At 39.8% G+C, this 14,620-nt stretch overlaps 1 protein-coding gene across 1 annotated transcript in view; it reads left to right on the top strand.

The window, feature by feature from the left end:
* Positions 1-14,620, top strand: part of ARHGEF4 (Rho guanine nucleotide exchange factor 4) — a 157,509-nt gene that overhangs the window by 104,308 nt on the left and 38,581 nt on the right. Inside the window, 1 exon segment of the mRNA XM_028730648.2 lies at positions 7,995-8,128. Coding sequence (XP_028586481.2) covers positions 7,995-8,128 — 134 coding nt within the window.

The raw sequence follows: 14,620 nt of genomic DNA, 5'->3' as shown, positions 1-14,620 counted from the left end.
TGATGCTGGGAAAGATGGAGGGCACAAGGAGAAGGGGGCGACAGAGGACGAGATGGTTGGATAGTGTTTTCGAGGTTACCAGCATGAGTTTGACCAAACTGCGGGAGGTAGTGGAGGACAGGGGTGCCTGGCGTGCTCTGGTCCATGGGGTCACGAAGAGTCGGACACGACTAAACGACTATACAACAACAAGGTAGAAGGAGGGCAATATATTCTGAGTGTCCCTTTGGGGTTAAAGCAGAGTAGTGTGATGCTATGAGGAGAGGGACATTGCAGTTTATTTCCCCTTGGGAGTTTCTCTGTTGTGATAAACAAAAACAGCAGCAAGCATTTCATCTGAGTGTCACTGGCCTGAACACAATGAAAACTGACAGCCACTCTTTCCCAAGGAGATGGCGGGGTCTGTAACAAATAAGAGAAAATGACACACTTCTTGGGTCACTAGAGCTCTTGATAGAAATGTATGTGCAAAAAAATCAAGCCACAAACACAGCACAGATAAGACGGGCCCAGTGAGAAGGAGAAATGGCTTCCCAAAAATGAATTTTGGGAACTATAGTTTACCCACAACAGAACTACATTTCCCAGAATCCTTTACAAACTACAGTTCCCAGGAATCTCTAGGAGATGTCATTGTTGGTATTTAATGGTTTGTTTGTAATTGGTTTAAAAGAATAAAAGAATTCCCTAGATGCTTAGATACAGGTTTGAGACAAATACTCTTTTGGGGAGATCCCCAGCAAAGATTTAGAGTCGCAAAACATGCAGATAAGTTAAGAGTGGAGATATGGCTTGTTAGACCTTTAAATTATCCCCTTTTAAGTTTCTTCCAAAGTTCCCCTTACTTCCCTTCGCTTAGAAAAAAGAGACCACATGTTTGATAAGTTAAAATGGTTTGCTTACAAACTCTTCAAAGGTCAGATTTGTGTGCTTTTCCATACAGCAGCAAGAAAAGACAGGCAGTTTAATTTAGTTTCAAGAAGGTAAAAGTTTCTAAATCATTTGTCTAGAAACACGAAGATGGCTTGGTAAAGCCATGTGGTCAAAGTTTGGAGCATCCAACTCAGACGTCCTTTCTGATTGAAATCACATGGTCGAAGAGGGTGAATAAAGACTATGGTAATCCTCCCTCCCAAAGAGGCTGATATATCCCACTGTCGTGTGCTTTAACTATATGGGGTGTAATCTGTCAGTGTCTTCTGCTAGAGATATAGCTTTTTGGGGTACTAGAATAAGCAGTACTGTATAGGAAATTGGTCTTTGACCAGATGGATCATAGATAGAGATGTAGAAGGCTGGAAAACCCCAGGGAAAACTGGGGAAGGGGAGGAAAAGCATCCCCCCCAATTCATATCTCTAGTTAAGAAAATTGGCCTTTGAACGAATGTGTCATGACCAACAATTGCATCACACCAGTATTATCACCACTATTTTTGACATGTTGGTTTTAGAAGAAGGAAGAGAGGAGAGAGAAAGTGGCGAATCTCAAACATAAGAGATAAAGCTTAAAAGTAGATAAAAAGCAATATGTAGCCTAAGGATAATATTTCAGTTCAGGAACTGAAATGGTTGCATACTGCTGCTTAGAGAGTTTTTATACCTCAACCCAAACATAGAAAAATATCATAAATAAAAAGTACAAAAATTATTAGATGCAGTAAAATGGACTGCTGATTAAATAATGGGAATTTTAAAAAATACTTCTTGATACGGGGACCATTTTTATGCACAGCTATGAGGGAATGTGACATGATTTTTAAATATGAAAGTGAAGTTTCTCAGATGAGCAAAATATGGCCTAAATTGTGTGCAGGTAGAAATTCTTCTCCTACAGAAATGTTAGCATGTAATCCCTTTCCACTGGGAGTTACAACTCCACCCCTCACCTCCTCACAGACACAGTCCTGCAGCAGCTGCTTCCCTGGGCCCTCTTCATATTTGTGCAGTTTTGTAAGGGAGCAAAAATGTGCGTGGCAGGTCGTTCTTTCCTCCCTGTCTCATGCCCAGTTCCAGTTTGTAGCTTCATGGCTGAGTAGGAATAAATACTCAGGATTATGGATGGAGCAGAAATTTGATTCAGTTAATGTTTAAAGGTGAATCTACTAAACTGGCCCTTACCAAACAACACACAAACCAAAACATAGCTATGCTTCAGAATTCTCACTTGCTTGAGTTTTGTGGTTTAGTTCTCAAAAAAAAAAAAAATGTTTATATTATGGCAAAATGTGCATAAAAATATATTTGTGCAAAGCACATACCAAAATCCATTATATTTGGGCACATTGCTAGCAAAGATATATACATTAGTCAAAACTGCATACAAAAGTATATTTATTAGGATAAATTCACACCAAAATGCTGATGAGCTGCAGAAATGTGGATAATTGAAATTAAGATTGGAAAAATTAGAAACTAAAAGAACAAATTGACAAATCCTTCCATCCCTACCCAGGACAGCCCAATTCAAATGCAACATTTTATTCACTATACACCACCCTGTTTTTCATGTGCATTCTATTATCATGTGTTCCACATACATATTATGAAACACTTTTGCAGCTGTGTTTCAGTGTAAAAGGACCTGTAGAACAAGCAGGTTTCCTCGTACCTTTTTTTCAAAGTTCATTTTCGTACAGTCTCACTTTGATACTTCAGGGGATGGGACAGGAAAGCAAAATAATTGGTCTAGCAGATAGGATTGCAAAACCTATTCCCTTTGTTGGTTTTTAACCCTTCACCTTTTAAAAAAATATATAAAATATATAAAAGGCACCCCACATTTACCTTTTAGCTATAATTATTTTACACTTTTATCATTTTGGAAATGTCACATTCCTTGGGAATCCATAACTGCGCTTCCTTGGATTGATCCATTTGTATGGTTGGCATTTGGGAACTTATGCAAGGTGACATTCGGAGAAGAAGCTCATTTTTAAAAATAAGTTACTACATATTAATGAGGATTCATGCAGCCCTGAATGCAATCAGTGACAAAATTCAATTGGATAAGGATTACAGCCCCAAGCAACATTTGTCGTTCTAACAAGCTCTGAATTTGTTTATTACAAAGGGATATCACAGACGTGGAGTTGTGCTTTAATTCTGTTAAGCTTTGATGAATGCCATCAAAGTTTCTACAGGAAAGAGAAGCAGACATTGCGAAAATAGTTGAGCAAAAGCAAGATTTCCTGCTTCTAGCATTAGGGCACCTGCTGGGCACAGGAAACAGACAAATCCCACATCTCAAAATCTACACTTGTTTGCTGTCTGTTTTCATTAGTGGCATCCTGTATGTTTTTAACGTCTGATTTTTGTGTTATGTATTATGGTAAATATTGTTAGTAACTTAATGCAGTCTGTACCAAATCCTGGCCCTTGGCCTGGTTAGCACTTCACTTTAGTGCTATTGAACACAAAAGTTAGAATCTCATAAAACAGGCACTATTTTGGCTGCGATGTCCATTCATCTTGTATGTGGCCATTGGGACAAATGGCTGGGTTCATCCAGTGTCCAGCTTTTGTTTTGCTCCTCCTCCTTTCCCTTCAATATGATAGAGGCTTAATTTTTTTGTAAACATTTTAAATATGATTGTGCAAATGCTTGTACACTAGGAATGCTTGAAATATGAAATATTTGCGTCATGGGCTGTTGTTGAGATCCGATCTCACGAGAGCAGTTTTCAGAGGCTCCTACAAGCTAATGACCCACAGAAACATGACTATTCCTAATATAGCTGAAATTTTACAGCTGTACAGTTGTCAAGAACAATACCGTTTGTAACAGCTTACATGGTGTGATGCAAAATAGAATTAGAAAGATAAAAGATGCCTATATTTAGGCTCTGAGTGGATATTTGGGAACAGACTGTTATGGTTACCACCCAGACAGCTTGATCATGACAATTAAGCCTGCCCATTAATGGACTGTGGCGGTATACTCTACTGCCAAAGAACAGCAGAGGTGGGAGAGAACTGGAAAGAAAAAGCAGAAACTTATAAGAGAGCTTTTAAAAGACTTCAGCTCCAGACTAGAACATCTCTGGTCAGCTATGATTAAAACATTGGCAGAGGGTTTTTACCTGGCTCTCAAACCAAGAATAATTGAAAGTGACATATTTCACTGGGCTGACTCTATGGGTTGTATCCAACTCAGTTTTGTTCAGAGTAGGCCCATTGAAATAATGGACCTAACTTAGTCATGACCATCAATTTCAGTGGGTCTTCTCTGAGTAGTAGGGGTAACATTGAATGCATTGCTGTGTGTGTGTGTGTGTAGGAAGAAATGTTTACACATTTTGAAATTCTGTGTAGCTCTACATATCTGAGTAAAAATGTTGTGTATCGCATTTTGTGTTCTCTATCCAGTTTTGATCCTTCAGTGCTCTAAGAACTTGAGGTATGGTGAATAGGCATATTTGGGTAATATGAATATTTTATGGGGCAAAGGTGAGATCCTCTTCACAGTATGTTGGTCAGGCTCACAAAAAAAGTCAGCTACATAAGGAAGCAAAGTTGGCACTGGGCTAGCAGTGGTATTGTTGGCACCTGCCAAGGCCAACTCTCCAGCAGTTGTGTGTCCACTGCCAATCTCTGGAGCCTCTTGATTATTCTGTTTCTCCTCCTCCTGCCACTGTCTGTCACTTGCCCAATCTAACACACAACCAGGGGAAAAGAGTAAGGAGACAGACCAGCATCTTCTACTTCCCTTGCGCTCTTCCTCTGGAAATAATAACAAGTAGTAGTAGTAGTAGTCACAGTCCATCACACCTTTGCTGCATGAGAAGACTTGTGTGTAGGCACCTTATTAGAAGCTTTCATTCATTTAGCAGAGTTTCTGGAAGCAGTGGACAGCAGTTGAAGTTACTCTTTGAGATGAAACACTCACAGATGCCATAAAACTCAGTCAAGTGATTCATTCCTTGACCGGCCATAAGTGCATCACAGTAGTACTATTTACAATCATTATAGTAATAGTTGTAATGGCATAATTAAGTTTCAGTCCCTCCACCTCCACCTCCTCCTTATATGCCCTTCCTATCTGACTGGGTTGCCCCAGCCACTCTGGGTGGCTTCCAACATGAATAAAAACGTAATAAAACATTAAACCTTAAAAAACCTCCCTGTACAGGGTTGCCGTCAGGGCCACGAGAGAAAGGGCAAGTGAATGAGCAGAAGTAGCATGCAGCAGTGTGAAGGGGATGGTCCTCAGAGCGGGGACACTAAGATAATCTTTGTTAGGGACCCCTCAAAACCTGGACCCAGTTAGGGCCCTTTGTTAGGGACCCCTCAAAACCTGGACCTTCACCAGTAAGAAGACTTTCTGTATTTTGGAGTGTGGCTGCAGCTTATAAGTGTATTCTGTCTAATTGGTGTAAAAGAAAAGTAGATTCTTTTTATTTATTTTTAACCACAAAGAGGAGAACAGAAGCTATGCAAGGAACTCCACTCTCAGCTAGGAATATATGCTTAAATTAAGGTCAAGCTAGTGTCAGGGTGGGCACTGCTATGTCTACCACAATACCTAGCTTCTATAGTTCCCTTTAGCCTCTGACATTCAACAAGCCCTGGAACTATTTTAGAGAAAGCATACCTGCTTTAATAGATCTATGTGCACTGATGTGATTGCCTCTGACTGAAGGCAGAAATGAGGGTCTGGCATGATGTGTGTCAGGACCTGTTTGTTTACGCAATCAAGTATCCCTGGATATCAGTGATTGAGCTCAGCCCTCATGTATATACATGTTCAAAGGATGAATCAGAGGGGTTTAAAAAAGGTCAACTGCTCTTGTCTTGACTCACCTCCCTTTCATTGCAGGTGAAGTCTTATTTACATTAGCATGATTATTGGATGAAAGCCAGTAGCATAGGGAAACACAGTGACCTATGATTGGCTGAAAATATTCAGCAAATGGATGTGGTCTGAACACACTGAAATACTTTGTGTGTACACAGGGATTAGTTATTCCGGGAGTAATATAACACTGAGGTAGCAAACTCTGGATGTTCACTTGTAAATACATAGCCAGGGAGATGAAGTATAGGAGGAGATACAAGGAACTTTTCTCAGCTTTAAAGCATTAAGATCTTTAAACTTAACGCTTGATAAAACTGATGAGAAACTATTGTTTGTTTTTCATTTCACTGTGTTTGTGTGTGTTTAAACAAGTACTACTCTTCCACTGCAAATAGTTGTGATCCCAATCTACTGAAATAAATGGAAGATTTGCCATTAACTTTAGGATTGTTCTTGTAATGTAATGGGTTAAAAGTCTTCCCAGCCTCAGCTCTCTAGATGCATGACTTAAGTATCAGGGGCATAAGGTTAGTATTTCTGGGAATTCAAAAATAAGTCGGCAGCTTTTCTTCTTACATTTTAAAAATGTTTCTCTCTCGGGCCTTTGACATTTTGGATGCTCTAATTTGTATAAATGCAATGAAAATCCTTCTCTTTTACTTATTTTCAGTGTGGCATTTGAACTGCATCTTTGGTGTTGCCGCAAGCAGTGGAACAGTTGGCAGAAACCTGCCACTGCTGCTTTCTTTTGCTAAGCTTGAGCAGCTATTACAGGGTGAAATAACATTTTGCAAGACTGCCCTGGAAAACTCATGCTGCTGATCCCTGAACATGAGTTAAGCTAGGCAAACAAATGTGTGCTTGGCAAGGACACAGATTATAGGTTACAAGGGGGCTTAGCAGAGCACATTTTAACGCAGACCACAACTTTTTCATCTAAGTGCAAATCATATATCAATTGGGGGAGGGGACAGGGAGAAGGAGCAAAACAAAACAAAAACCCAGAAAGCTTTAAAGATGATGGGAGAGATTTGTCTTGAAGCTGAAAATTATAGAGTTCAGTAATGGAACAGGCAGAGGCGGCATGTAAAGGAAAGGTATAGTGAAACATTTGATGAAACAATAAAGTGTCGTGCTGAGGAAAAGGGAACAAACAGCCTAGAAGGAAATACTTTAGTCTAAAGAGGCATTCTGCCCCTCCCTGTTCCCATCATTTATATTCTCAAAAGCTTAAGTCAAATGGTTTGTTTGCTGCATTTTTTCCTAAGATTTTGACCTAGTTCATGGGTAGGCAGACTTCATGCTTAGAGGATATACTTCTGTCCCTTGGAACACTGGAATCTACCAGCCAAAGTCACAAAATGGTGGTTTGGGGTGCAGACAAAGTCTGCCAAAAGAAAATGCTCTGTTCATTAGTGGAGAGCTATTGCAATCACTTACAAGCAATATCATCTATAAATGACTGTAATTTGTTTTAACTGACTTTAATATTGTATTTCACCTCATGGTGAAGCATGGGTAAGAAATCAAATAGCTAAAAAAATAAGAATATATATATACACCCAGCACATAGCAAGATTGCAGTGAGTAGGAGCCAAGGGCAAATATGGAGGCAACAGGCAAAGAGAACCAGGCAGGATTTGGTGAGAGCTGAAGCAGAGCAATCAAAACAGACAGATGTTCCAGGCCTAGGTGAAGGGTTGTAAACAGGAGCTGTTGACCACCCTTTCAGCAGCCTGTTTCCTTTAAGCACTTAAGGGAACATAGAAAGATGTCCTATACCAAGACAGTATTGCTGGTCCATCTAACCCAGTATTGTTTGGACTTACTAGCAGTAATTCTTAAGGATTTCAAACGGGTCTTTCCCAACCATTCTTGGAGATGCCAGGAACTGAATTTGAGAGATTCTGTATGCAAACCATGGGCTTTGCTAGGGACCACTGAGACCAGAACCAAAGAAAGCAGGGAAATTTATGGCCACAGGTGAGCTGTATCATTCCAAGATAAAGCAGGGCTATTGCTGAGCTTCATAAATTCCAACAGGTCCTGTCTATTTCTCTTTTCTGTTAGACCTGTTCTGTTTATAGCCTGAAAATTTACATTTATAATAACCTTGTTTTGAACACACTAACCTACTGTGCTTCCTTCCATTCTGCATCTGGCCAACATTCCTGATTTTTTTGTTTGTTTATTATTTTAGTCATTGCTGATGGATCACTGGAGAAAACCAGTGATGATGTGGGAAGTGAAGAAGACTTGTATGAAGACTTCCGAAGTTCTAGCCATCGTTATGGCCACCCAGGTGGAGGAGGAGAACAGCTTGCTATTAATGAGGTACTGCAACTATGGGTTTCTAAGGAAAATAAGACAGAGCTATCATTTTTAAACAACAGCCGCAGCAGTGAAACTATTATGATTAACCAGGCAGGACTCTCTTTGCAGAAGATGCATTTTCTAGTGGTTCATTTGTCTGTTAACTCCCATCTGTATGTGAATTTTAGTAGGCAGACTTGCAAAGGCAACTTCCTTTGAAAGAGCATACGGGAGACGTACGATGCTTAAAAATATGTTTGCAAATTTTAAGGTGGAGAAGCAATGATGGAGGATGCATCAATAAGCTCAATCAGGCCAGTTAGCTTAAGACAGAATCACTATGTTCCAGAATCCACCATTAGAGCACACCAGGTTGTTTCCTTTTAATTTTTCATATTTTGGAAGGCATTTAGGTTAATTGCCAATTAATTGTGAGCATTTGTTAGTTCTGTAATATTATTTTATTATCCTAAACATTAAGTTGATGTTGGGTATTTTGGGTGATTTTTAATACATATAATTGAATTTTAGAATAATTTGTATGATCTGTGACTTTTTAATTAATTTCAATTACTTTGAGTAGAAAAGTAGGCAACAAAGTTCTTTAGTCTACTAATATATCTGAACCTAGCAGCTGGTATGTTCCATATTGTTCAATCAGAGCTCTGCCTGATGCACTGCTGATCTAGCAAGGCCATTGTTGTGTGTGATTTTATTGGTGTGTTCAAAACTGATTCTTCAGCTCTTATGTTTCGCTTTGTTGGGACAAGCAGCATATATACTGAAGTTCTGCACAAGACTTCTTATTATCTTAATGTTATAGGTGGGCTAACCAGCAGAATGATTAAACAAAATTTCAGAAGTGTTGTGCTACTGTGATCTTTGTTTACATGCATCTATAAGTGCACAGATAGGTCGTTCAACTCAGACCAACTTCCTTTGCACTCATTGGATGGCATGGGACTTGGCTGTGCTTCCATTATTTGATCAGGAAGAGAGGTCCTCTCATATTTATTGAGGACCTCTCTGTCTTTCTTTCGGAAGCAACTTTTAATGCACCTTCCAGAAAATATTTGGCTTGGAGACATAGTGATTATGATGATTTCCTGTAGAACTGCAGACTTTGCTTGGTGATTTTTCCTCCTGAAAAGTGTTCTGTTCATTATTAAAAATGCTTTCAAGTCACCATCTAGGATCAAGGATTAAATATGCTTTTTTATTCAGTGAAGGTAGTTTCTGTACACTTCGAAAATATATGTTTTTCCATTTGTATTTCCTTCCCTTCCTCATTCAAAATACTAATGACGAAAGAAATAGTATGTTTAAGGAAGAACGATGGTTGTGTATGTATTGAAATACTGATGTTGATTGCCTTAAGGGGTTTTGTTATCTGGTGCATTAAGATCAGAATGTTGGCATCCAACTGTGTTTCTAAGCCCACTCACTCATGAATATCCTACATTAGAAAATAGCAATACATTCATTCTATAAATTAATGAAAAATTTCATTGGAGGGTATGAATGCTTGAACTGTAGCATAATCTGCTCCGTTTTAGTAGCCTTTCCCCAGCTTAGAATATCATGTAGGAATGAAAGCAGAGATAAAGTTTTGTATTTTACATAAGACTTATAAATGTTTATTAGCAAATTGTACACTGGCACATTCCAGATTATGAATAAAGCTCTCTGGTATGTAACCACATTTTTCTACTCCATTTCTAAAATATATAGCTCACAGATAATTCCCATTAGAAATTTAACTGCTGTGTTTTTACATGTATTCAGGTTGATGAAAGAATTTAAACAAGTATTGTTTCTATGCAGGGGATATTTTGCAGATATTTAGCAGCAGCAGATGAGGAGGTGTGTCTATGCCCTTTCTTTTAGATGGGAAGGCTTTCCAAAAGTTGGTTCTTTTTTCCTTTTAGCCCAGTTGCAACTAACACAAGTAAGTTTTGACAGAGAGGCTAGTACAGTAAAAATAAACAAATTTGTAACATGCTGTTGCCATGTATCAAAGAAAGGTGCAAGGGATATGAACCTGAAGGGCTGTTTTATTGTCGCTCCTATAATCCTCTTAGATTCAGCCCTTTTGCTGTGCAAGGCTGCAATAGCTATCAAAAATCTACCACAAAGGCTTGGGTAATAATTAAATTCCAGTGTTTGGTAAGGGACATGAAAATTAAGCCTCAGTCCAGGCAAAATAGTATGTTGTTATTTACTTGATTTTGTAGTGAATGGTTTGTTGTAAGCTCTACAAATTGTAGTGGAAAGGCAGGGTATAAATCATCATCATTATATAATTTGCTAATGTTGTTGTTGGTGTTGTTATCCCCATGGCTTCAGACCTCCGTTCTTTGCAAGAATAATTGAGAATGATGTGCCTTTTATGCTAGACTAATGGACTTAAAGGTACCACAGTAATCAGAAACCTACAGCAAGACCAAACTCTGCCTTCAGATATGTGGTTAAAATTTTGTGGTCTGTATGAAGACTGAATGTGAGGTCTTGCCTGATCTGACAAAGGCCCAAGAATATCAGCGGCCATTCCTGTCATATGGACACAAACTAGCTGCGCATTCAAAACTTGAGTTATATACACAGCATTTTTTGTGTGGCGGCTGCAGCGGGGGGCTCATCTGCCATGTTCTAGCCTCAAATAAAACAAAGTGCCAGAAATGGTTGGAGTGGCCAGGGACCTTATGAGTGACAGCTGTGATTCTCTGATTCTTTGTGCATTTGGGGATAATTCATCTGCCCTGAATTTGCAAGGTCAGCTGAGAAATAATATTGACTTTGTCTTGGCAACTGTGCTCAGAGTGCATGACATTAGACGGAAAGGGAAAGAGAGAGTTGTGATGCTTGTGTCCGCAAGGAAGGTGATAGATAATTCTGCAGCTGCTGTTTATATGGCAGTTCACCAGCAGGCACTTGCAGAGTTATTCAAAAGATACTGCAGAATGCTTAGCATCAACACTTAACTCTATAACGATGACTGATCAAATAACCTCTGCAGAGGTGATAACTGACAGGCTTATAACTGACACTTCCCTTAGGGAACACTTTAGAGAAATGCAGCAAGAGGAATGGCTGCTGGTTTGGGGTGGGGGGAGGCTCCTGTGGTTGTTAGTCAATGGGTTCTTATCAACTACTTTGGAGTTCAGAGATAGATGATGAGGTTGGATTCTAACTCCCATTGTCCCAAATTGGCTGTGCGGGCAGGGGCTGATGAAGGCACTGAGTTGGCCACCTCTGATCATTTGTCATGATTCTTCTTTGCCCAGACTTCCAAGATTCAGAGCTAGATATGCCTTTGGACTTCATCTTAAGTACTGGCTAGCTAGACTGCCACTGCTTAAATGAAGATGCAAGTAATTCCTTATGAAAGTTCTCTTCCTCCACCACCACTTTCTGGTGCAAATGTACTTGTGACAGGTCTGAAACTAGATGTGTGAATTGACACTTATTGCAAAGTGGCATGATATCATAGGCACAATATGGCTGTTTTCATCTGGTTATTTTATACTAATGATATTATAAATATACATCCCAGTTATTTAACTGTAGCTCTTCGTTGATTTATTTTGTTTATATTTTGCTCAAAGAGCTCAAATAAATGCCTTTGACTCATTATCCTCATTTTGTCCTCTCAGTCACCCTATGAGCTAGGTTAAGTTAAGAGATAGAGACAGGACCAGGGCACCCATTCAGAGTTATGGCTGAGTGGAGATTTAAACCATCACTTTTCTGGTAGAAGTCAGCAGAGAGGGGAGCCTGCGCTGCACCCTAACCACCTAGCCATCAACACTGGAGTTGAGGGGTCAGAATTGCAGCCTTAGTGAATTTGTAAGCTTGCTTGCTTATTTATTTATTTGGAAAGGAACTGTAGATTATGTAATCATGGGACAACTTTCTTTCATTTTGTACTTTTTTTAAAAAAAAATGCAAATAGCGAAATAAAAATAAAAATCCTGTTACAGTGATACCTCGGGTTAAGTACTTAATTCATTCCGGAGGTCCGTTCTTAACCTGAAACTGTTCTTAACCTGAAGCACCACTTTAGCTATGGGGCCTCCTGCTGCTGCCGCGCTGCCGGAGCACGATTTCTGTTCTCATCCTGAAGCAAAGTTCTTAACCCGAGGTACTATTTCTGGGTTAGCGGAGTCTGTAACCTGAAGCGTATGTAACCTGAAGCGTATGTAACCCAAGGTACCACTGTACTCTAATCTTGCATGAATATAATAAGAATAGAATTAGATATGTTGTTTTACATGAGGAGACATTGTGGCAAAACGTTTTAACTGTGTTTGATTAAGTAATTTGAATTAATGTGGAACTGTTGATTTTTCCTTGTCAGGCATTTTTTCAGATTAATATACAGACACCCTGCATTTCTCAGAGGATCCAGATGGTTCACAGTATTAAAACTATAAAATAATAACAACAATAAGAGACACACACCATTTCCAGTGCCTCTGGCAGGTCATCTGGTTGGTGAACCACAGCCCTGACCTTGTGACTCCATACTTTATTCATACTGTCTCTGTTGCTCAGTCCGGTGCTAACAACACCCTTAGCATGTGCAAGAGAGACCTGTCACAGTGTTTGTTTGGTTTTTTTAAAAAGAGAAGCCTTTTCAGATGGAAGTAGAATTTACAGCAGAGAAGCAGTGGGAAAGGGGGGTGGTGCTTTACTCTTCCTCATCTGCCATTCCTTTCCCCTTACCCATCCACCATACCTCTCCCTCCCTTCCAGATTTTCCTGTAGGGTTCAAAATATATATTTGCCCTCTTGATGAGGGAAATCCTGCCCACCCTCTCACAGCTTTAATGGAAAGTATATTACAAGGAGGTTGTATGAGCTGCACACTGCACCACATAATTTATATTGTGAGATTGGAGAACTAGGGCACATTTGCTGTGCAGCATCTTCCAGTTTTTATTTTTTTAGTTCTGCTTTGGTAATAATAAGGTTATTATTATTTATTTTATTTATAGAATTTATATACTGCCCTGTACCCAGAGGTATAAGTTTAAATTGAATACATTCTATTAACCCATCAAATAAAATTAAGTTTTTAAAAATCACTAATATGTTTCCTCAGGCAGTGCTGGAAACCCAAAGCTCCTAAGTACATTATGCATTTCTTTCCTTCGGAACTTGTTCAAGTAATTCTCTCCCAAACCTTTGTTGTTAGTTCTTTTTTATTTCTTTCTCAGCTCTTAAAAGTCCATACAATTTCACTCCTACATGAGCTGTGTAATCTCCCATAGTGCATTTTATACCTCAGCTCCTGCTGAGATACACCTGAAAGGTCTCTTGCCATTCCATTCCCGTTTCTTGCCCCCACCCCCACCCCACACTCCCAAAACTAAATCTGTGAATGTTTTCACTGATCAGCTTCCCAATAAAGGCAATCCAGAAAAGGCGGGCTTCACTTCAAATCCCCCTAAAATCACTTCAAACGGCATGTAATTGCAGCTCTCTCTCTCTCTAGATGCCTCACAGCATGGGCCTTTGAGGGGGGGCGCAGGGCAGTGGATCCAGCTGCCCAGAGTGAAATAGCTGCACTCCTGCTTTGGCAAAGGCTGAGTGATATTTGAAAGGGCTTCAAAATGGGCTGGGCTCAACAGTTTCCACACCAGCTGCCACCAGTTTGCCATATAACAGCTTAAAAAGAGGCCTGCTGGATCAGCCTAAAGACCAATCTAGTCCAGTGTTTGCTTGTCACATTGCCAACCCGAAAGGAGGGCCTGAACACAACCACACTCCCCACTAGAGGTTGGCGTCTGTCTCAAGAGACAGTGGAAGGCGCCTCCAGGGAGTGAAGTCAAACCATTGGCCTGATCCAGCACGCTCTTCCTATGTAATAATAATAATAATAATAATAATAATAATAATAATAATAATAATAATAATAATAATAATTTATTTATAACCCACCCATCTGGCTGGGTTTCCTCAGCCACTCTGGGCGGCTTCCAACAGAATATTAAAATACAATAGTCTATTAAACATTAAAAGCTTCCCTAAACAGGGCTGCCTTCAGATGTCTTCTAAAAGTCTGGTAGTTGTTTTTCTCTTTGACATCTGGTGGGAGGGCGTTCCACAGGGTGGGCGCCACTACCAAGAAGGCCCTCTGCCTGGTTCCATATAACTTGGCTTCTCGCAGCGAGGGAACCGCCAGAAGGCCCTCGGCACTGGGCCTTAGTTCTTAAGATTGCAGGTGAGGTTGAACATTTAACTGTGCCTGCCATATTAAAAATAATAAAAGTTTACAGTATTTTGTTATCATGCTCTGGGGGGGGGGGGAATGCCTCACTCAATACTTCAGTGACAAGGAGAGGTTTAGCTGCCGATTAATACACAGTGGCATTTCTAACACACTGTCATGTTTTTAAGCATTTTTTTCGGACAAGGTAGTTTTTCATTCCCCACCCCACCCCACACAGAGGCTGTTTTCACACAAATGACTTGCCATGTGAAAAATGAGGTGGCAAAACACTGTGTGTG

Source organism: Podarcis muralis, chromosome 6 (genome assembly GCF_964188315.1).
Source record: "Podarcis muralis chromosome 6, rPodMur119.hap1.1, whole genome shotgun sequence".
Classification (NCBI taxonomy): Eukaryota; Metazoa; Chordata; class Lepidosauria; order Squamata; family Lacertidae; genus Podarcis; species Podarcis muralis.
This window is presented reverse-complemented; position numbering and strand designations above follow the sequence as displayed.